This window comes from Oryctolagus cuniculus, chromosome 1 (assembly GCF_051225735.1).
Source record: "Oryctolagus cuniculus isolate XC-2025 breed Fujian yellow rabbit chromosome 1, ASM5122573v1, whole genome shotgun sequence".
Taxonomy (NCBI): domain Eukaryota; kingdom Metazoa; phylum Chordata; class Mammalia; order Lagomorpha; family Leporidae; genus Oryctolagus; species Oryctolagus cuniculus.
Window position 1 is genome coordinate 70,049,045 of NC_142867.1, and position 22,906 is coordinate 70,071,950.

The following is a 22,906-nucleotide window of genomic DNA, read 5'->3' on the forward strand; positions in this document are numbered from 1 at the left end:
AACCCCATTTCTTCAGAGTTCCTCTCATTTTTTTGCAGCTTCCCATGAAGGAGGAGACAGAAATGACAGAACCTGTAACTGGGGACAAAACAGAAAAGGAAAAGAAACATTTGGGCCGTCTTCTGCTGCTTTCCCAGGCACATCAGCGGGGAGCTGGATGGGAAGGCGAGCAGCCAGGACTCGAACCAGTGCCCACACAGGACGCTGGCTTTGCAGATGGGGGCTTGACCGGCTGCGCACAGCACCGCCTCCTGCGCCAAGCCCCCTTTCAAGAGCACTTGGGTGGGCAGAGGTTAAGGCTCTGCATGGGATGCCAGCACCCACATCAGAGGGCCTGGGTTTGTGTCCTGGCTGGACTTCAGATTCCGGTTCATCTTGGGAGGCAACAGGTGAAGGACCTGGGTCCTTGCCACCCACATAGGAGACTTGGGTGGGGTTCTGGGCTCCTGGATTTGGCCAGACCCAGCCCTGGCTGTTATGGGCACTGGGGGAATGGGATGGGAACACTGTCCCTCTGCCTTTCAAATAAAAGAAAAGAAAAACACAAGAGCAAAGAAAGCAGTAGGGACAGGTCCCCGCCGCTCACAGCGCCTCCGTTTCCTGGACTGAGACATGGAAGCTCCAACAAGACAGTGCAGATAAACAAAAGACTCAGGCACAGCGAAAGGGGAACTCGCCCACACCTCTCCACCCCCACCTCCCCTAAGCTAAGAGAAACCAGACAGCCTCCCCACAGCTATTTGTTCCTGGACCCTCTGAAATACCAGCCCCTAGTCTGGAAAGTCTCTGCTTCGGCGTGTGGATGACAGCGGTCCATGAAACAGTCACCATTTCTTGCGCAGCGGGTCTAGGGGGTGGGGATGCAGGCCTACTTAATCCTCCCCTCTTCCCTAGCTCTTCCACTGGGACCCTTGATATTTCAGCGAACTCTTCCTTTGCACATATCAGTGATTTCTGGATGATCACCCTTGGGGGGGATTAGGGGTTTGGGAACAGAAACAGCTCTTTGCCTTGTGTTCTCGTCCGCAGGGACAACGGGCTGCTCTGTGGCGCTGCACGCGTGCTCACTCTGCACTTTGCATGGGGATTGTCACAGGGCAGGTCTGAGGGGATCTGGGACGGCAGCAGCCAGGGGTGGGGAGGGCTGAGTTGACACAGCTGTGGGCCCAGGGCCCACAGGGGAGCCCTGGGGAGCTGACAGTATAGTCCTCTTGCCTGGGGAGGCTGGTCCAGGCCTTGGCTGCTACCCCAGGAAACTGCCTCCCTGCCCCCAGGAGAGTCAGAGCAGTGTCCTTTGTCATTTAAAATAAGTCCCCAATCAAGTGGCAAGGGAGCTGGACCTAAAGCAACTGACCTGTGTACAGTCCTCTCTAAAGCTCTAGGTTGGTGGAGGGGGATGGAGGTGTGGAGACAGGGATGTTTATCAGCTTTATCTTTTTTTAAGAAATTATTTCTTTGAAAGTCAGAGAGAGAGAGAGAGAGAGAGAGAGAGAGAGAGAGAGAGAGAAAACATACACTCCTAGTTCACTCCCCAAATGGCAAGGGATGGGCTGAAGGCAGAACTCAGTCTAGGTCTCCCATGTGGGTAGCAGGGACCTAATTACTTGGCCCATCACCTGCTGCCACCTGGGTCTGCATTAGCAGAAAGAAAGCTGGAGTCAAGAGCCAGAGTGGGGAGCTGAACCCGAATAGGATGCAGGCATCTCTGGGCTGGCCCCAGGCTGGCCCCAGCTTTGTCATCTGTAAACTCCGCGATAACCTTGGGAGGCTTCCCTGTTTCACAGGTGGAGCAACAGACGATCTGAGTGGGTAGGAACCTTGCCCTGGGCCCACTTTCAGGTCTGACCCTACAGCCCTTGCCATTCCTTCTTCAGCATGGGCCTCAAAAGTCAGCCTCGCTCGCTCACTGCTTCATGCGTTCACTCACTAGACGAACACTACGTGGAAAGCGCCCGTGGAGGACCCTGCACCCATCTGCTAAAAGCGGCTTCTCCAGAAGGATTACAAGGGAACTTCCCATTTTACCCTTCTGCATTCTGTGAGAGTTAACAGGCACTGTCACTTAGCAAAAGCAAGGAAGATGATCCCATGAGAATACTTTTGCAATTTTTCTGTGAAAACAAACACGAAACAAAACACTACAAATGACTATTGGGCCCATCAGGTAGCTGGGCCCACACTTCTCTCCCAGCTAGTGTTAGGTCTGTGTCAATTCCAGCAGATCCTGCGGACCACAGGGGACCCCTGGTCTTGGGATTTCGGGGGACAGGATGACGGCAGGCAGCATCCAGCTTTGGGGTGAGAATCAGTGGGCTTTCTTATGAACCCAACTCCAGAGCAACAGACCAGAAAGGACCCAGTCTTCACCCACTTCAGGCAGGGGGCCCATTTATCCCCAACCTTTATGGTGACACTTGGAACCAAGCCCCAGAGAGGGAGCGCAGAGGTCTTAGGCACCCCGGGGGTGTCCGTAGGAGCACACAGTGGCAAGACTGAGCAGATAGCCCTGGGCCAAAGTGTCCCCATCTCCCCTCCCCAGCCCATCACACACGCAACAACACCATCAGCTTGCCCCAGAACTTGCAACAAAGCCATTGCTCTTGTTTAGTTAATTAGCAAAGGGAGAGATTAAGGACTTTAATCTCCTGCCTTTTCTTTTGCCTGCAAGGCTTATTTGCTCACAAAAGAACAAACGGACAAAGAATATTATCATATATATGTATATGTGTGTGTGTGTGTGTGTGAGTTGTGTGCGTGTGCTGTGTGAGTGTATGTGTGTGTGGTGTGTGCGTGTGCTGTGTGAGTGTATGTGTGTGTGTTGTGTTGTGTGTGTGTGCATTCTCCCTTCCCCCATAAGCTTAAAAGGCCACTGGTGGCAGGGACTGTTGTGTGGGTACCACATGGCACTCATGAATCAGATTACTTTAGGCAAGATAGGGATACTGAGGCATACAGAGGAACAGTGGTCTGCTGAGAACAGCCAGTGAGCCGCAGAGCTGGGCCTGGAACCCTGGTCTCTGCATCTCCAGCCCGGGCTCCGCTTCTGAACCAAGTGTGAAATGCCACAGGCATCTAAAGGCGGTGCGGTCTGGTGTGGCTGCACCCCCCCGAAGGCGTGGCACACTCAGAGGGCACAGAGGGAAAGGGTCCTGAGCATGGTTGAGTTCTTGGAGAAGGCAGGGCCTAAAGTCCTGCTGGAAGAGAAGCACAGGGCCGGAGACCCTCACCCCTGATTTTTAGCAACAGCAGAGGTGGAGAGGGGTCCTGGCTGGGGAAGGGGAGCAGTCACTGGGGATAGGGTCCACTCAGCACCTAGAGGAGTGCAGGTGCCCGCCGCCACATGGTCTTCCACATACCTCCTAGACTCCAGGTCTAAAGGAGCTGGGCTGGGCTCCCCAGCTCCCTCCTCCAGGTGCTTTTTCCCCGAGCGACTCTTCTCTGCCCAAGTTGCCCAGTCTCCCTAGGCCCTGCCAGTGCCTGCTCCAGGAGACATTTCCTAAGTCCCTCAGTTGCACCAGGGTCCCCGCTGGGTCCCACCACATGCCAGGCCCCTACCTCCTTGGTTACCCTGAGCTGCCACAATCTGCCCCCACCAGGCACAGGTGCCAGGCGGCGTGCCAGGAGCTTTCCCATGTGGGCTCTCTGGACACCCACTGGAGGCAGGTGCAGGCACCTGGGCAATGACTAACATTGACTAAACCTGTCCTTCTGTCCCAGACACCGTGCAGTGCGGGGTGCTCACCGCGAGCTGGGTACCTTACTGCCCACATTATTTATGCTAGAGGATGCCTTCTCTGAGAGACTTGTCTGAATCCGTGGCAATACGGCTTCCATTTAACTCAAAGCCATGGACAAGGCTCCTGCCTCCTTGCATTGCCCACCTGCTTTTCCAGACTCTGACCTAGCATTTCCCACAGCACGGGCATTTTTAAATAAACATGTGTGGCATTAACACAGGCTACAGTGTAACTTGCAGGCAAACAGTCTCACTTCACCTCTTTGAATCAGGAATCGTGGGGCCAGGGACCATCCAGCATGTCTGGGGAGGGGGGTCTCTGTGGGCCCCTCAGGCACAGATAGAATGTCCTCCCAAGCAGGCTGCCAGCTGGGGCTGGAAAGCCTGTCTCCAGACCAGCCGGCATCTCCCCACTAATAGCTTTTTGTGCTGCATGTGTGACCTTCTGGCTTTAAATCACACCTTCAGAGTGGATGCAATCTTTCACCCAGAGCCGGCAGAGGAGGGGGCTGAGACCTTAAGGGGGAGATAGACTGTTTCCAGGAGACCTCCTCCGCTGTCTCCATGAGCCCCAAGCCAATCAACATACGGGCGTGAAAACCCGTTCAATGCCCCCCACCCCCAATATAATGACCCAATGAACAGAGAGTAATGCCCTAAAAACCCTGGACACTCCCTCAAAGCCAGTGTCCCGTTCAGGCACTCTGCCTGGTCTCCTCTCAGACCAGACACTTTTCTGTCAAATAAGATTTCTGCCTCTTTGCAAATTCTTTCCTGGCTTTTTATTTCTATACTGAGTGGAGGAAAAGATTCCATGAAATTCACGCCTGCAACCGCCCTCCCCTCCGCAACCAGTAACAGACCATCACGGTGACTCCAGGGCACCACACCCACGTACACCACCCCTCTCCTGAGATCTGAGGCCCCTCCTGGCCATCCTCGCAAAGAAGTGGACTGGCCTCTGCTGGACACAGGCAGGGCAAGCACCTGGAGTGGGTGTAACAGCAGTGGTGAACCCTGGTCAGCCCGGAGCTCCTGCACCGTCTGCCCGCACACCACCCCTCCTCTGCTCAGAAAGCCAGGGCAGAGCTGAGCGGCAGGGAGCTTGTCCCGGCAGATCCAGGCTGAAACTCAGGACTGCCTCGGCGGCGGCGGCATTGTAGGACTCTGGTCTGCGGGCTGTGTGCGGGGCTTCAGGCAAACCTGGTCCCTGCGAGCAGTGCACCCTACGCGGCCATGCAGGCAGGGCTTTGAGGAGGCGCCACTCAGGGAGATTTAGGTCTGATTTTTTTTTCCTGTACCGAACTTTGTCTTTACCTGTCTCCGTCTCCACCTGTTGCTCCCTTCTCTCAGGTCTGTCTGTGCACCTCTGTTGAGGTACCTGCCTGGGGGACTTGTGCCATGAGGGCATTGCACAACAGTTGCCCGCAACCCTGCACACCTCAGGTTGCGCGGTGTAGGCAGCTTGAGGCCGCCAGAGCCAGGGCTCCCCCACCCCGTCCCATGACCTCCCACTCCCCCCGCTGGAGCCTGTGGGGCCCCGTCCCTCTGCCCCTGCCAGCACCTCGGCGCGCATCACACAGCAAAGTTAGAAAGAGAGAAGGACTTACCGTTTGCCGCGACCCCCAGGCTGGCGGAGCCACTTTTAACTAAGAATGAATTAGGGACAAACTCTTCCTCAGAGTCTGAGTCCGGGGTTGGCGGGGCCACACCGTTGCCTAGCAACCGCCTCTGGCTCTCATTGGCCGGAGGGGAGGGGGGCGGGGAGGGGGACTGCTCAATAGGGGTTGATGAAGCGGACGAACAATGCAAGGGAGCACCTGCGAACCACAAAGACAAACACAGACAGAAAAAAAATAATCAAAATTGATTTTAAGGCACACGGGGAAGGGGAGGGAGCAAAAATAAAACACGCATACATCATCAGGGGAGGGGGATCCAACACTGGGTGATCCACTGCACACGCGGGCCTGGGGCGGGGCTGATGGCTCCATGCACGGAAAGTTGGTGCAAACTAACCTTCTGCAGGGCTGGCTCAGTGTGGAAAAAACGCATGGCTTGCAAAGCAGGCACCTCACGAGCCCAGCAGGATGCCTTCCTCTTTCTGTGGGCGCTGCAGACCTGCTGGGCTGTTAACTATTCAAGAGAGGCGCCTCTCTGAGCTCCCCAGGGAAAGCTACTGGCCAGGACTGGATGATCCCTGAGCCCTCACAAACTGGCCATTCTGTGATGTCGCTGAACTGAACCAGCGTTTTTGTTGCTGCGGTTTTAACCCCACGTGAACATAATTGGGGGCTCTGAGCATCATCAAAGGCAGAGAGAGCCGCAGAGAACTCTTGAGGGCAGGTTCTCCACCTTTGGCATTCTGAATTTCAGCACCCTGATGTTTCATTTCCCTAGAAACCTAACACTTTGTGATTCTTATATTCAGGCACTGTCTGCAAATTCCCTGAAAGCGAGACCCTTAGAAGTCTTGCTCACTTCTTTAACTCCAGCTTAAATTGCCTGGCACAAAAGAGATACTTGCTGGAACAGGCAGATTGTAGGGCTCTAATAGTTGAAGGGGAAAACATTCTATCATTCTAGGGTGCTAACATTCTGGGAGCTCCACATGGCACAAAGTCACTAAGTCTGACTCCAAGCTTCTACTCCATCAGAGTGTTAAAGTGCCAGCTCTCTCTAGTCCTCTATGCAAATCCCAGCTCTTTAGAAGGAGGAGGCCATGGCCTGGGACAGGTGCTCCGCGCTTACACACTTTGCGGTCTTATGTGGGGCGACTTTTCAACATGTGCAGTACATCGTCTACAAGGGGGCAACACAAGCACAGACATAGAAAAGTGTACAGTACAAGACAGTGCATCCACTGGACAGCGAGACTGCTCGTCTGCTCCTGTTGTGATTCCTAGAACGTAATCACATCCAACCAGTTTTTCAAAGAGATTCAACCTCAGGAAGCAAAAACATAGCCCAGAGGTGCCACCCTCAGATCTGGTAGGGCTCTAAGGGGACGGTGACATAGAGAGCTGCGTACGCCGAGGTGGTCTGTCCACATAACAGAAGCGGGCTCAGTTCACAGCCACCAAATCTCACAGGAGTTTGCAAGTTCCATTCTTCTTAGTATCAAACCCAGATCTTAACTGTGCATGGCAACATTGTATAGGGTTGCAGCATAATGCCATTTGGCTGGTTCATTTTAGAAATTCAGTCACAATAATCCAGGCAGCAAGGATCAGTGACCACAGCGCAGTCTCTGGGTGGCTTCTCCCCTGGGTTTCTGCTAATTTCCCAAAAAATCAGGCTGTGGCTCATCTTACAATCGTCCAATCCAGAATCCCCAATTCACAGTGAGAGTGACACCACTTACCAGCCAGTGTGCTCAGCATTCCTTTCTGTGAATTGACCTTGGCGGCCGGTCTCACATAACATTTGCCCTGCTCTAAGAGCGAACTTCAAAGAGTTCACCGAAAATGGAATTAAAGGATAAATTCATTGTGCTGCAAATGATTTGAAATCCATACACGGCTTTTTCATAATATACATTTTCCATGAACTTTTTGAAGATTCCCCCATATTTCTAGTTAGGTGCATAAAGGCACACAGGACATTCTCAGAGTACAGTGTGTTCTGGGAGTGAGCTCTGGAGTTCAATAGAATTAGGGTGTGCATCACAGTATGGCTGCCTATTAGCTGTACGATATTGGGGAAATTACTTCCAGTTCCTCATCTGTAAGCTGCCCACCCCTCGTTCTCCCCCAACCCCAACCCCTCTAAAGGATTTATTTATTTGAAAGGGGGAGAGAGAAAGAAAGACACATACATTCCATGTGCTGCATCATTCTCCAAATGCCCACAACAGCCAAGGTTTGGCCGGGCTGAAGCCAGGAGCCAGGGAGGGACTCTATCTGGGTCTCCCACATGGGTGGCAGGGACCCAAGGACTTGCGCCATCCTCTGAATTCCCAGGCACATCAGCAGGAAGCTGGAGTAGCCAGGCCTCGAACCAGCACTCCCACACGGGATGTGGATGTCTGAAGGGAGGCTTAACCTACTGCACAACATCTGCCCCTGCTTCCCCCTTTAAAGTAATTGCTGTGAGGATAAAATTACATGTGAGGGGGCAGGCATTGTGGTGCAACAGGTTAAGCTGCTTGGGATGCCTGCATCCCGTACTGTGGTGTGGTTCAAGTCCTGGCTCCTTTGTCTCCCATCCAGCTTCCTGCTAGAGTGCCTGGGTGGTAGTGGAATAGGGCCAAGGTGCTTAGATCCCTGCTACTCAGATGGGAGACCCTGATGGAGTTCCCAGCTCCTGGTTTCAGGCTGGGCCAGCCTTAGCTATTGCAGGCATTTGGGGAATGAGGCAGTGGATAGAAACCTTTCCTCCCATCACTTTGCCTTTCAGGTAAATAAATAAACAAATCTTAATAAAGAGACATTGTACGTGAGCACACAGTAAGCATGAGCAACTAGGAGTCCACAGTAGGAACTCAGCAAATGTTTATTAAACTGAGGGAAAGCGCGCCACCAAGAAGCCCGCTCCTAACGCCCCTTCCTGCAGTCCCAGGTGTAGACAATTCTTGGCTGTCAGGCTGCACTTATTAAGCAAGTATATACCCATTTCCTCATCTTTTCTTAACCAAAGACATCACATAACCGCCAATCACAGCTTGCGAGGAGCTGGGGATAACCAGTGCCATACTACACTGAGTTTCTGGGGATCTCAGACCAAAGTTAAGAACCACGATCCGTTGTTCCAGGGGGTTTGTTACAGCCTCTTGCTGAGTGGATCTGCCAGGCTGCTGGAAGTAAACCAGTACACTGTTCCATCGCCAACTTCAGGGACCCTGAGAGCAGCACCGCACTGGCCCCCTGGCCTCGTGCCCACCTCCTTTGCCTTCCAGCCAATCTCTGCCAGGGTTTCTCTGAATATTCATAACCTGTGAAGCCCTGAACAAGGTGCCAGGCCCTTAGCAGGTGAATGTACTTTCTCCCATCCAAGTACTAACCAGGCCAGGCCCTGCTTAGCTTACGAGGTCAGACGTGATCAGGTGCCTGCAGGGTGGTACATCTGTAGATGGTGAAAGAAGTTTCTATGGGGTACAGATATTATGGGAAATAGGCTAGTTCCTTCCTCTCGCTCACAGGCAGTTTTAAAGTGGTGTCTGAGGCAGGGTACACAGAACCATTTCCTAGCATGCCAGGAAATATCAGAAAAAGTTTTTAATTCACCCAACACGTATGCCGGAATTACATGTCCTAAAATGCATGACCACACCAACTCAACATATACAGAAGCAGGGTAGGGCCCAGTTGAGAGTGTGGGCTCTGGAGCCAGATTGCATGCACTTGAAATCCAGTTCCATTTCTTGCAAGCTCAGTGAGCTTCAGCATATTACTTCGCCCTCTGGATCTCAATGCCATATCTGTGCAATGGCGATATTAGGAAGTATGTATGTATCTACCTAAAGTTCTTGTTACTTTGAGGATTAAAGGGGTTAAAATGGGTGCCATGTTGAGAGCAGTGTGTGGCAGCCAGCGAAGGCATTGCTATGAATGTATGTGTAGCTATCAAGTGAGGGGACACTGACTTCATCTTCTTCAACAACAGTGTGTAGCTGTAAAGGTATGGTGAGCATCACTGCACTCATAGACACTTCCCAAGCACCCACTGATCAGGCTTGAAGGTGAGGGGGTCCCCTCCTGAGAGACACAGCCTCATAGGGGCTGCTGAGGAGCTCAACTCCTTCAGCAGTCTGCCACCCCACCCTCTTACCTCTCAAGTCTTTTTATCTTTTATGATTTATTCATTTATTTGTAAGGCAGAGTTACAGAGAGAGGGAGAGACAGATCTTGCATCTGTTGTTCAGTCCCCAAATGGCTGCAACAGCTGGAGCTGGGCCCTTCTGAAGCCAGGAGCCTCTTCAGGTCTCCCCCATAGGTGCAGGGGCCCAAGGATATGGGCTATCCTCTGCTGCTTTCCCAGGAGCACTAGCAGGAAGCTGGTTCGGAAGCAAAGCACCTGGGACTTGAACCTGCACACATATGGGATGTGGTGGTTATACCTGTTTCTCCACCTTTCGAGTCTTACTTGTCACCCTTAGCTTCTTACCCAATTCACTGAGCCCTGTGAAGACATGCCAGCATGCTCTCATTTGCAAAGACCCAATGTTCCCTCTTTGCCCAAGTTGGCCAGATGGCAGGATTCCAGGGAACTGTCTGTAGGGAATCTATCTGAGCGCCACCTCCTGGGGCACAACTTCAAAAGTTTGGCCTCTGAGTTGTACACACACTGTTCCCTCTCCCTGAAGAATTCCCTTTTCTCTCTGTCCTCTTCCTCACTACAACCCCATATGTCTCGTTAGCTCCCATTGGTCCCTAGGGCTTAACCTTATGGCTGCCTCCCCCAGAAAGGCTTCCCTGATGCCTCCACCAGGGCTTGGTAGCTCCCTGTGGCAACGTTTCCTACCCTGCTGGGTCTGTGTCCACACACCGACCTGTGTGGCTTGTCCATTACTACAGAGAGGTCTTCAAAGAGTTCACGGAGAACATACATTCTTGTTTCATGCCGCTTTCCATGATCTTTCTGAAGTGCTCTTGTGTTTCCCGTTGTCTAGCACAGTATCTTGCACAGAAAGCCCTAAGAAGTATTTGTTAAGGAAGACAGGGTAGAAGGCAGGCAGGATGAAAGCAGAGTACCTCAAGGGGCCGGCGCGCTGGTGCAGGTTAATCCTCCGCCTGCAGTGCCGGCATCCCATGTGGGCGCCGGTTCTCGTCCCAGCTGTGCCTCTTCCTATCCAGCTCTCTGCTATGGCCTGGGAAAGCAGAAGATGGCCCGAGTCCTTGGGCCCCTGCACCTGTGTGGGAGACCTGGGAGAAGTGCCTGGCTCCTGACTTTGGATTGGCCATTTGGAAAGTGAAGCAACAGTTGGAAGACCTTTCTGTCTGTCTCTCCTTCTCTTTGTAATTCAACCTCTCAAGTAAATAAATAAAATCTTAAAAAAAAAGAGTACCCCGATTATGGCATGGAAGGCCTATGTGCACAGCATGGTGAGAAATGAGTCAGCAGTGGAAAGTGAACAGCAGGTTCAAGCCTTGAGCGCTAGAAATCAGACCTTAACTGGGAGCCTGGGGAGTTCTTAAGGCAGGAAAGTGAGAAGCCCAGGGCTGTGCTAGGGAAAGAACTGCTCTCTGAACTGAAGGCGGCTTCTCATCTCCCAGATCTCCTTTCTCACTGGTTCAGCTCAGTTAGGATGTTGAAAATCTACATGATCTAGACGTGTCTTCAGGGGGAGGGGTGGGGGAAGGAGCGAGGGGCAGATGCATGATAAAGTAGCAGATCAGGATTTCTCATTCCATGGGGCAGGGGGTTAGGGTGCCTTTCCATGGATCCTAGTTATCAGCACAAGGGAAGCTGGCACTGCAGACGCTTCTACGGCAGTGCAGGGTTGTGGTAGGGGGAGCTATCCAAGATTCTTGATAGGGAGGCTCTGAAAGCCTAGCTCTGGCTCATGGCAGGTAAGGGCGGAGGACGAAGAACACCCACTCAGGACATGTACGCACCTGCATGGTTGGGTGGGCGGACCAGGCACTGGCAGAGTTCCTCCTGGAGGCCAGGGGTCTGGCCAGATGCTTTCCTCATAGCAGCACCATGGGCAGGAAAGCTCGCCCCCATATTCAGGGCCAAGACATACACAGGCTTAGAGAAGTGAAGACGTTCGGGGCTCCGGAGACAAATCCTAAGTACAACTGATTCCACTGAGTGGTGAGAATGAACACTTATCAGCCTGGTCAGGGTTTTCCACTAGGTGAACAGGAAGGGTGAGTCCTGTCCACTAGGGAAACACAGGGAAGGTGGAACGGCCAGGAAGTTCCTGCTGGGCACACCAGCTGCCAAGGTCTAGTTCCACTGCCATGTGACTTTGGATGTCCCTTTACTTCTCCTAGCCTGAGTTTTCTCCTTTGTGTAAGACAGTGGTAGAATACCCACTGCAAAGCATGGTTAGGGGCTGGTGTGTTCGCGAGGAGTTTGGCAGTCTGCTTGCTCGTGGAAAGGGTTCAAGCGCTACCGGCTCCTTCTGCCATGCCTCTGGCTGCGGCTTTAGTGTAGGGAGAGCCGTGTGGTCTCGGGGAAGAAACAACAGATCTGCAAGCCCTCCAGTGACACAGCCCTCAGTACATGGGACCTGGTGATTTCAAAAACAGGGGAAATGTAGGATACAGAACAGAGGATCCCGAGATGCACAGGGAGTACAGCATCAGGCGCTCATGCTGTTGTGCGCATGGTAGCTTTCCTTTGTAATCTGAAGTCTAACCTAGAGCTAGAGCGGCCCCATTCCCAAGGGAAAGCTTCCGGAGCTCTGGGGTCTGAGGGTGACTTTGGACGACTCCATGAGGCTAGACGTGTGAAGGGCTGGCTGATGGAACAAGCTGATTGCTGTGTCAAGGAAAGCCCGTTAGCAACAGGTACTTCCTAACGCACTGCCCAGCAGTCTGAGAAATCCCTCTGAACGCCCGGGATTGCATGGATCCACGTGAAAACCCCATCCAGGCAGTGGGAGGGAAACTCCTGGCGTGCTTACACAGTGGGAAGTATGAGTCCCATCTGGAAAACACAAGCAGCGATGGGAGCTGCAGGGAAAGTATCTTCTCCCCAGACAATTCCCTGGATTACTGGAAGCATTTCCTAACAACCCTTCAACTGGCAGCCCTGTAATGTGGAGGCCTGTATATCAAACGCCTAGCCCAGCACACAGCCAGTACTCCATGAATGACACTCAGAAACACACAAACCAAACCAAACCCAACCCTCAGACCTGCACAGGCACCGCGTCTCAGTGGGCACTGACGTGATGGGTTCATCCTTTCTACAGCGGACAGCCCTGAGTCGCCTCAGTCTCCATTCCAGAAACACTTCCGGCCCTCTCCCTAGAATTAAACGCATTCCACCTCTTCCCATGTGCCAACCCAGGGCATCCAGCTGACTCAGTGAATGAGTAAAATCACACTCAGTTCTGAGCAGAGGATGGGCTGTTGGAGAAATCGGACAGAAAGGTTTGGGCCCCCTCAGGGTCAGGCACCCTTCCATGGTAGTGTCATGTCCTGCCTATCATTCCAGTGAGTTCTGTTCATCTTGGTGGCTTGGGCAGAATACACTGCCCAGCAGGGGCCAGGTACTGCTCATTGCTGAGGCCTGGCCAGGCTGGGTCTCGGTTCAGCAAAGCATTATAGAACTGGTCCCCTGGTTGTCTGAAATGGATTGCAATCCAGTGCTAGGAAACATTTCCAAGAGCTGGAATCTGAAAATGTAGAGTGGCGATACGTTCGGACCCGTCTGCAAGAGCCCCAGTTTGCACACTCATCCTGTGTTAATTAATAGTAGTGCTCCCTTTACTGTAAAAATGCCTTGAACTGGATGACTAATCACAGGACCACCCTCATATGGGGCTGTGAAGTACAGATTCAGTTGCACATCGGAAGCTGAGTAATTCTACCTCTACCAACTATCACAGCATGTAAAACTTTGAAAAAAAGTGAAAAAAGCAAAAACCTCCTTAATGTTAAGATGGAAGTGCCTAATTATGTAAATGAGGGCACATCAATAAAATGCTAATATCACACAGGCATTATAAGCCATGTTTGTAAGAACAGTGACTTGTGAAACAGGACACACAAAAAAATCAAAATGCAACTCTGTAAAAATCACTCTCACTTCTGTGCATGTGTGTGCAATTAGTACAAAGATGTTTGCAGTAGTTACCTTCTGGTCACAGAATTATGAATCCATTTTGTCTTTTCTAGGTTTTTCTAACTTTTTTCAAGGAACAAATGTGATAGTAAGATTTTAAAAAATGATAAAAGTTATCTTAAAAAGGAGAAAAAACAGGGAAAGTCAGCCATGATGACAGCTTAGGCCAGGGGACCCTGAGGACAAGCGGGGCAGGGGCAGAGCCACAGCCCTGGGGCCCAAGCTTGCTGCTGTCCAGCCTAAGTCTTGTGGGTCTCACTCCCCCGCAGTGCTCATTCTCAGAAGGAGGTGCTGGGCCATCTGTCTCTGTGACTTACGCTGGGAAAATGCTCTCTGCAAAACAGGACGCAGTAAATTTCTCAGGCTCAGGTCATTTGATCCCCAGTTCTCCTCCTCACAGGTTTCTCAGGGACTTGAAAAACTTTTTTTTTTTTTGTAATGTTTTCATGGGGAATGGAGCTCTGCTCTCACCCTGCCTGCCCCAGAGACCTCGGAAATGTTGGGACAAGGAGTTCTCAGTATTCCTGGGCTTCACACAGGGTGGATGCTCGCCTGACCCAGGTAGACTCAGTGAGGGTATCTTGATTTTTTTGGTTACACGAACTTCATAGAGATATAATTTGCATATCATACAAGTCACCCATTTGAAGTGTACTATTCTGGGTGGGCATTTGGCCTAGCAGTGAAGACAGCACTTGGAATGCCTGCATCCCATACTGGAGTGCCAGGGTTCAAGTGCAAGTCTGCTCTGGATTCCGGCTTCCTGCTATTGCACACACATCACTGCCACTCACTGGCTGGAGTTCTGGGCTTCTGGCTTTGGCCTGACCTAGTCTCGGCTGTTGAGGGCATTTGGGATGTGAGCCAGCTGATGGCACTCCATCTCCCTGCCTTCCAAAATAACAAAATATATAAACTGGAGAAAATAAAGTGCCCAGTGAGTTGTAGTCAGAGTCACAGAGTCAGCAATCATCACCCCAGAAAGAAACCCCACATTCATGAGCAGTCACTCCCACTGCCCTGGGCAATCACTACAATCACTAAGCTACCCCTGGTCTCAAAGGTTTCCACAAATGTCATATAAATGGACTCACACAGTAGCCTTTTGGGACTGGCTTCTTTCACTTAGCATAACATCATCAAGGTTCATTCCTGCAGAAGCATGGACCAGGACTCCTTTTCACGTAATTGCCACATGACGCTGTGTTCTAGCGACATGGTACACTTTGTTGACCCATGTAGCAACCCTGAGTTGCTTCTGCTGTGTTATCATAATACTGCTACAAGCATCTGTGCACGAGTGTTTGGGTGGGAATGTGTTTCAGAGCAGGATTGCTGGCACTCTGATAAGCCTGTGTGTCTAACCTCTCAAGGAACCAGACTGCTTTCTGAAGCAGCTGCACCATTTTAGACTCCCATCGGCAGTGGACGAGGATTCCCGTGTCTCCGTATCCTCGCCGACACTTGCCCTTCTCTGCGTTTTTGGCATCAGCCTCCTCATGGGTGTGAAGCGGTATCTCACTGTGGTCTCGTCTCTACTGCTCTGATGGGTCATGACGTTGAGCATCTTTCCACGTGCCTACTGGCCACGCGGAAGAAGAAATATTTATGTGGACATGGTCCATTTTGAAAATTAAGTTATTTATCTTATTTAGGGAGTTGTAGGCATTGATCTTTTTTTTCTCAAATATTTATTTCGTACCGATGCCAGTAGGCACTGTTCCAGCCATCACTGGGGGCCTGTGTTCCAACCATCAGGGACTGGCAAGGAGGATAGAGGCCCTGCCCTCAGAAGTTCACATTCTAACAGAGGAAATCAATAAACTAGAAGGCAAGTATCTACACTCACAGAGCAGGCTCAGGTGATGATAAAGGCTATGAAGAAAAGTGGAGTGTGGCACGGAGCTGGGACTGAGAGGGTAGTCAGCAAAGGCCTAAAGCAGAGACCTCAAGTAGGTGAAGAAGGGGGCCACACAGACACTGGTGGATAAGAGCTGCCCAGGCAGAGGGCCCAGAGGTGTAAATTCTCTGCAGCAGGATCAAGTTCATCTGAGAGTCAGCTGGGAAGCTAACAGGGAAGAAGAGGCGTAAGAAGAGGAGAGTGCTGGATATGAGCCTGGAGGCACTGCTAGGGCCTAGGCTCCATGTACACACACAGCCACCCGGGTCACTGTGCACCTGTGTCCGCATCAGCCCATCCCCTGTAGGCAGGCACTGGTCTCATCCATCTCCCTCCATCCACAGTCCTGGTACTGACTTCATCGACAGTGGGGACCCAATACACATTAGCATCTACTTATTAAGTATCTTAAAAAAAAAAAACTCCTGTGAGACAAGAATGACAGTTTTCAGAGGATCGTCACATCCATGGTCTGATTCTGATTCTGACCATACCTGCATAAGAATCTGTCCAATGGCCTTCACCTCCATTGTACAGAGAAACTGAGGTTAGGAGCCATGATGTGACCTGTATAGGGACATACAACTGGTAAGAGACTGAGACCTCAACTCAGGCGAGGGGCCCCAAATAAGGTCTGGGTTTCAAACGGACTCCGGTGACTGGGCATGTTGCTTCACCTTATGGAGCCCCGGGACCTCCGGAGCCAGGCCTCCCTTATGCAGGCTGCCAGGAGAGTCGGTAAGTGCATCTATGTCCGACCCACCGTGCACTTGGCAGACAGCAGCTGAACTGTGAGAGCTCTCCACGTCCCCTTTTACTCCCAAGCCTAGCTGTTCCACCAAGACAGACAAGCTGTGGGAGGCCCTAAGTGGGCCCTGGACATGCAGAGAGATGACCTCTCACCCTGGAAGGACACCCAACCTGTCCAGGTGAAGGTGCCAGAAACAGGGCATTTCGTTCCCCTCCCCCGTCAGTGGGGGAGGAGGAGGAGAGAGGCAGGCAGCAGAGCTCCAAGTGGGAGCTGCAACTCCAGGCCTCTCACGTGCTGTTTTCACTTTTCCCAGGAGCTGCTGCCAAAGGGGTTGGGAAGTTCTGTCCAGGCCTTGGGGGGCTGAGCTGGGCTGGATGGAGAGGCCACTTTCCGTGGGATCTGGGTGAGATGGGAGGCACGAGTCCAGCTGGATGGTCTCTGGCTGTCAACACTGGTGGCAAATGGGAGCAAGGAACCATGGAAATTTATGGTAGGCCTGGAACAATCTGTGGTCACAGTGTGCTCTCTTCAACAGGGAGACTGTGTTGCTTTGCACTTTTGCCCTGGGATTTGATTAAGAAAAGTGCTTCCAAGCAGCTGTGTAAAGTCATTTATTACTTCCTGGGGATCTATTTATATATGAGTGATAAACTTATCTTTTCATCCCATTCTCCATGAACATTTTGAGATACCCGCCGCTATTTCCCACCTCTGGCCCCTGCCGCCAATTTACACAGCTGCAGAATTTCAGGCCCCAGGACGACCTGAGCGTCAGGCCCTTCGTCTATGCAGATACAGGAGAGATGATAGACATGTTTGGTGCTGATGGAAAGGCAAGGGATGCAGCTGTGGATGGAAAACAGCCAGTGGCTGGGGCTGGGTGAGGACAGACAGTAACTGGGCACCCACCATGTGTCCAACACCATGCAAGGCACTCACATAAGTTAACTCCATCAACTCCCACAACGCCTGCAAGGTGTTAGCACCTCTCCAGCTGATGGAGGCAGAACTGGAGGCTCAAAGAGAGTTTGCTTGAAGCCACTCAGGTGGTGTTGAGCTCTAAGCCCCACCCTCTTCCCTCTAAATAACCTCAATTCATAACAGTGATAAAGCTAAGGATGGCCACTGTAAATCCACGGGTGTACTTGTCTGGTCTCTCCCCAGCCATGGGGAGCCGACAACAGTGTTCAAAGTTGAACCTCCTGCTCAAAGTCCCTTCAGACCCCTGTCGCCCAGCGGGGAGCTGGCATCGCTTCCAGGGACTTGCTCTGCTGTTCCAAGAGTTTGAGAGGAGTCACGGATTAGCATCACCAATGAGCCGCTCCACATTCATCCAGACACAAAATAACTCACTAAATACAAGAAAGGCAGAGCTGCATATATACCACTTTTAGAGTTTTCAGAATATCTGTTACATTTCAATAAAAAGCTTTAAAATCTAGCAGAAAGCCATGTGGTGTAAATGTAAGCATATAGTGAGAGGCATTTTTCTCCAACAAATTTTCCCTGGTCAAGGCTGATTCGAAACAGCTTTCCCTGAGCCTGTGTGCTGTGCCAAGGCCCCCTGCTCCCATTAGATGTCTATAAAGCATCTTGAAACTTTTCTTGAGAGAAAGCACAAACACAATAAGGGCCAAGAGTTCCAGAAATTCCTCTACTCTGGCTCCAGGAAATCTTGCAGAATCAAGGAAAGTAGGGGGAGGCGGGGTGGACAGGTGGAGAAATAGCCACCCAATCTGCCTTCGAGGGACTGAGTCTGGCCTAGGCTGGGAACCTTCCCAAAGGGAGTTCTCTAAGCAGGGATTGCTGAAGAGGCTTTACCCACAGACTAGACTATAACATGGACTTTCTTTTTATCCTAAACTGCGCTGCTCAGCAGGGGGCCTCAGAGACGCTAGGAGAAGGGAAGGAACAGACATCTACCGAGTGACTCGCCAGGCAGTGGAATAAGCACTTGCCCCGTCCTTTCCGGCATAACCTTCACAGTGCTCCTCCTCCCACTCAACAAATATTAACTGGCAGTTAACAGGTAGCAAAAATGTACTGCCTCAGTCCTGGAAGAATGTGAGTTCAAAAATCAAGATGCTGGCCACAGTCCCTCTGCCAGGGGGACCCTGGCCTCTCTCAGCATCTGGTAGGCTGCTGGCTGTTCCTCGCATACCTTGGCTTGCAGGTGTGTCTCTCCCATCTCTGACTCTGTCTTTATGTGGCATTCTCCCCGTGTTGCTGTCTTCTTACATGGATGCCATTGCACTGTGAGGTTCCCACTGTGCTCCAGTATGACCACATCTTCACCGATTACTGCTGCAACAGCCATATTCTCTCTGCCAGACCCCTCTGTCTCACCAGTGCAGGATTTCCTCAGCTGGTGGTCATTTACATAAGACATGAACTTGGTCCATGAGACAGCTCTGTGAGATACGTATTATCATTCCCCATGCACTACTAAAGCATGGAGAGGCAGAGGTTCCTCAGTTCCTAAGAGGAAGTCAAGGACTGGCCCGAGGGGGCTCTCGCCACTCGGCACTGTGGTGAGGGGGATCAGACACCAGAAATGGGGGCAGAAATCAACATAAGCAGCTAATGAAACACCTGCATCCATCCCCTAAGCCTCCTGGCCGGACTGGTCATGACTGAGTGCTGCATTGGCAAAGAAAAAAAAGTGTCCCCGTTTTTCTCTTAACCACAAAACGCTCATCTGGAGCAAGCAGTGTCGCTCCCCCTCTTCGTGGAGGAACGACACAGGACCCTGCGCTGTTCTTTCGTCTGCTCGGCCCTCCCCGGGTTTGCTGCTGGTTCTTCCCGGGTTGGCTACTGTCCCTTCCACCTCCGTGGAAGGGCAGTTCCCCCTGGCCACATTCCCCACTTCCGCAGGGGAGCGGCACACCGCCGGCCGGCTCTCTGGGGGCTGCACAGGTGTTCCCCTTACTCTCCTCCTTTATAGTCCTCCTCCGCCAATCCTAACTCGGCTGCCCACACGCCGAGTACGCTGCTCTCCAATCAGGAGCAAGTCCTACAGTTTATTGGTTGAACTGGAGGCAGCTGTGTAGAAGCTGTTTTCTTCTCTCCCAGCGCCATATTGTGGGAGAGCAGATGCATAGAATAAGTCTTAATTCCAGTAACTTAGTCTAGTCCAAGCTGCTCCCCACAAAGCAGAACTGGTCCTTCAAGGCTAACACCTTCAACACGCCAGCCCCAGGGTCCACACGGAGCCCCACTCCTTGCTTTCCCAAGGAGGAGAGCACTGGTGAGGCTCGTGCTGCAGTTTCCGGGCACTTCTTGGGCAGCTCCTGAGAAGCAGGGTGCCTGTGACTTGTGTGCCAGCACACACGGACGGTGTTTGCCTCCGATCTCACACGTTTGGGAAGATGTGGGGAGGAAGGTGCCTGCAGGGTAGGAAGTGCATTTACGATATTCTTGCACACCAAGCCCGTGGAGCACAGTGGTCTGTGAGGCTGGGAGGGGTGGCGTGTGCTACGCAATTTGTCATAGGCTCTCGAGCTAGTCAGAGAGGGGAATGCCAGCCCCCTACCTGCTGCTCAATCCATTCTCAGCAGTCTCACCAGCACCCCAAAGGAGTGTTGGAGCAGAACCCGGCTGGTCCCCCGCCTGCCTTTGTGAATCTCCCAGTCTAGTGGTGGAGCAAACTTAGATACACAGTACCCCCTGACTGTTCAAGTGGGAAGCCCAAAGAGCAGGCCCTTAACTAACGAAGGTTAGGGGCCTGGTGGCATCTTCCTGGAGCAAGTGTTCAATGGTGACCTTGGAGTTGACCAGCTCCAGTAGGCACAGTGGGCACGCATGTGTGGGCTGCTTAGAGTGTCCCAGGTGCAGAGAGCCACAGGCGCCCAAAGGCAGGAAAGAACACAGTACTGCCACCAAACGGTGAGTCTCAACATCTGGAGTAGAGGGCAGGAAATGGTCAAGAGAGGAGCGGAGAAAGGGGCAGGTCCTATATAGGCTTCAGGTACAATCCCAATCGTGGGCTCCGTGCCCAGCATTCCTCCCCACCTGCACTCAGTCTCCAAACCTCTCTGGGTTTCTTGAGCTGAACATTCCCATGCTTACAAGGGTTGTCTTGTAAATTTTCTCCAGTCTCCAATAGCAAAGCCAGAAGATGGGTTTGTGCTATTCCATTTGGTTCTCTGAGTGACTCTCCATCACCCCCCAGACAGCAGATGAGAGGAGTGAAGTTCAAAGACGGTTTTGTGAGTACACTGTGTAAGTCTATGATTCTCTGGAAGAAGTGGTCCTCTGGTTTCTGCCCGAATAACCGAATCCTTGGCTCTCGAGGAATTTGATGCTGGGACCAGAAACATGACTCATCACTAACAACAACGACAATAATAGCTACTATTGATTGGGCACGTTCTCTTAGCCAGACATTGCACCATAGAGAAATGCATCCATTTTTAATCCTCATAAGTGTCCTATGAGGCAGAGACTTCATTATCCCATTTCAGAAATCAGGAGGTGTGGCCCTCCAGTCGTCCACCAGCTTGACCAGCTAGGAGATGATCCCTGGTTGCTGACTCCACCCACAGCCTGAGTTCACTAATCCACATTTCTGCAAAGCTTAAAAGGCAAGTTCTTCCAGCTCAACCTGGACATCCTGAAGCCAAGAGAGGTGACACATGAGCCCACGGTCCCCATAAGGCAGCACTGCAATTGGTTTTGTACCATTAACGTCAAGAATCGGGTAAGGAGCGGCAGACTAGCAGAGTGGTTGGGACATGGTCCCAGGAGCCACGTCTGAATGCCAGTGTGGCCGTGTACAATCTGGAAGACCCTTTTCAAGTTCTCTGAATCTCAGTCTCTGTGTGTGTGGAACAGGGATACTGCTAGTGCCTGCCTCACGGGACTGCAGACTGGAGATCAATGAGTTGAGACATGAGAGGCCCCACCCAAGGATGCGCAGTCACTGACTGGGTACCTGCTCAGCGCCTGGCACTGAACTTGAAGTACTTTATTTCCAATGCTCACAGAGACTTCTGGAGGAGAGGTTATCATGCCTTTCTTTCCAGATGGAGAAACAAGCTTAGAGAAATTCAATAAGGTGCCCAAAGTGCCCTGGCATGGGAGCTGCAGCAGCTGGATTAGAATCCAAACCTGTTTTCCCAGCCCATGTCATGTTCCACAGTAGCCCCCGCCCTGTCCATGGGGCTCTGCAGAGAGCACTGATGCCGCAGGTAGCTTGGTTGCATGGCCATTCAGAGGCTGATCCTGGGTTGGAGTAATGGCACCTGCCTTGTAACAGGTTGTGGGCAGGGAGGGAGTGGTGTCCTCAGTCTCTCCCCCAAAGAAGTGCCATCTTCCTCAATCAATACTCATCCCGAGAGCCTCTGGTTGGTGAGGAACTACAAGGCAGGAACGTGGAACTGTGGTGCTAAACTGAGCCACTGTGCTCTTGGGGTATTTCCCATCTAGTAAGGCAGCCATATGGGTCCCACGTTAGCCCACAAAGGGCTGTGGCCTCTTCTGAAAACCAGTGGCTGGGAGTCACCCTCTTCCTCAAGCACAAGGCCAGAGTCTCAAGTCCCGCCCCCAAGGTTCCCATTTCCTGTCTGCTTCTGTGATTGGCAAGTGCGAGCTCTGGCTTCCTCTCCCAGGGTTCCCAGCAGCCAGCCTGCCTGGTGCCCTCCAGTCCTCCTCACACTCCCACTGCGGCCTGCAACCTTGGAATGCGTTCACACTCCCAGGGGAATGTTGCTCTTTGTGCTGTCAGCTCCCCCCTGAGCTGCAATGCCCAACCATCCAGCCAGGCCCAGACTTAGGCAGGGCAACAGATGGCCTCCACGTCAAAAATGATTTCCCAGCACCCCGCTGAGAGATGGCAGACCCTGCAGTACTCACTGGTGCACAAACCCTGCTTCTCCTGCTCTTTGGAAGCCTGCTAGCCCCTGAGGTGCTCTGGACAAAGCCCCTGAGGCTGGCCTCCCACTGGTCCCCTGTGTAGGTCTCCATGGCTACCCTCACAGTTACTGACCACACACTGGGAGAGGGCACCTGAGAAATGAGCTCTGGGACCCTTCCTGGCTTCTGGCCTTTGCTTGGGCCGCTCCTTGCACCTGCGATAGCCTTCCTGATATCAGTTCCTGCCGGCCCCGTTCAAACGCCACATCCTGGGCATTTTTGAGCACCTAGTACATACCAAGTGCCCCAGATCTCATCATGCACTCATATTAATTTGGCGACTCACTCATTCATTCAACAAGCGGTGACTGAAAGGCACGCCTGCCCCTGCCGGGGTGTGTGGGGAGCAATCCGGACTGGACTGAGTTACTGGAATTAAGACTTATTCTATGCATCTGATTGGCGGAGGAGGACTATAAAGGAGGAAAGAGACGGCATGCACCGGGAACATCTAAGGGGAACATCTAGCTGAAGGAACACCTGTGCAGCCCCCGAGAAAGCCGGCCGGCGGTGTGCCGCTCCCCTGCGGAAGTGGGGAATGTGGCCAGGGGGAACTGCCCTTCCACGGAGGTGGAAGGGATAGTAGCCAACCCGGGAAGAACCAGCAGCAAACCCGGGGAGGGCCGAGCAGACAGTAAGAACAGCGCAGGGTCCTGTGTCGTTCCCCCATGAAGACGGGGAGCGACATAATGGTGCCGTGACTCGGATATGAAGCCTAGGCAGGGTTTAGTGTCGTTCCTCCACGAAGAGGGGGAGCGACATAATGGTGCCGTGACTCGGATAGGAAACCTAGGACGGATATGAAACTTAGGAGGGAAGAAACGGGAAGAACTAGGGAAAATATCGGAGAGAGAAACTAGCAAAC

General features: G+C 52.2%; 1 protein-coding gene across 24 annotated transcripts in view; it reads right to left on the reverse strand.

Annotated features, from left to right (window-relative positions):
- TENM4 (teneurin transmembrane protein 4) overlaps positions 1-22,906 on the reverse strand; it is a 1,939,017-nt gene that overhangs the window by 290,278 nt on the left and 1,625,833 nt on the right. For 20 of the 24 annotated variants that reach the window (XM_089331772.1, XM_089331856.1, XM_051821852.3 and 17 more), the window contains one exon: positions 5,347-5,556. The exons of the other annotated variants lie outside the window; for them this stretch is intronic. In XM_089331772.1, the coding sequence (XP_089187898.1) occupies positions 5,347-5,556 (210 nt within the window). The remainder of the gene's footprint in view (positions 1-5,346; positions 5,557-22,906) is intronic. 24 annotated transcript variants of the gene reach the window in all.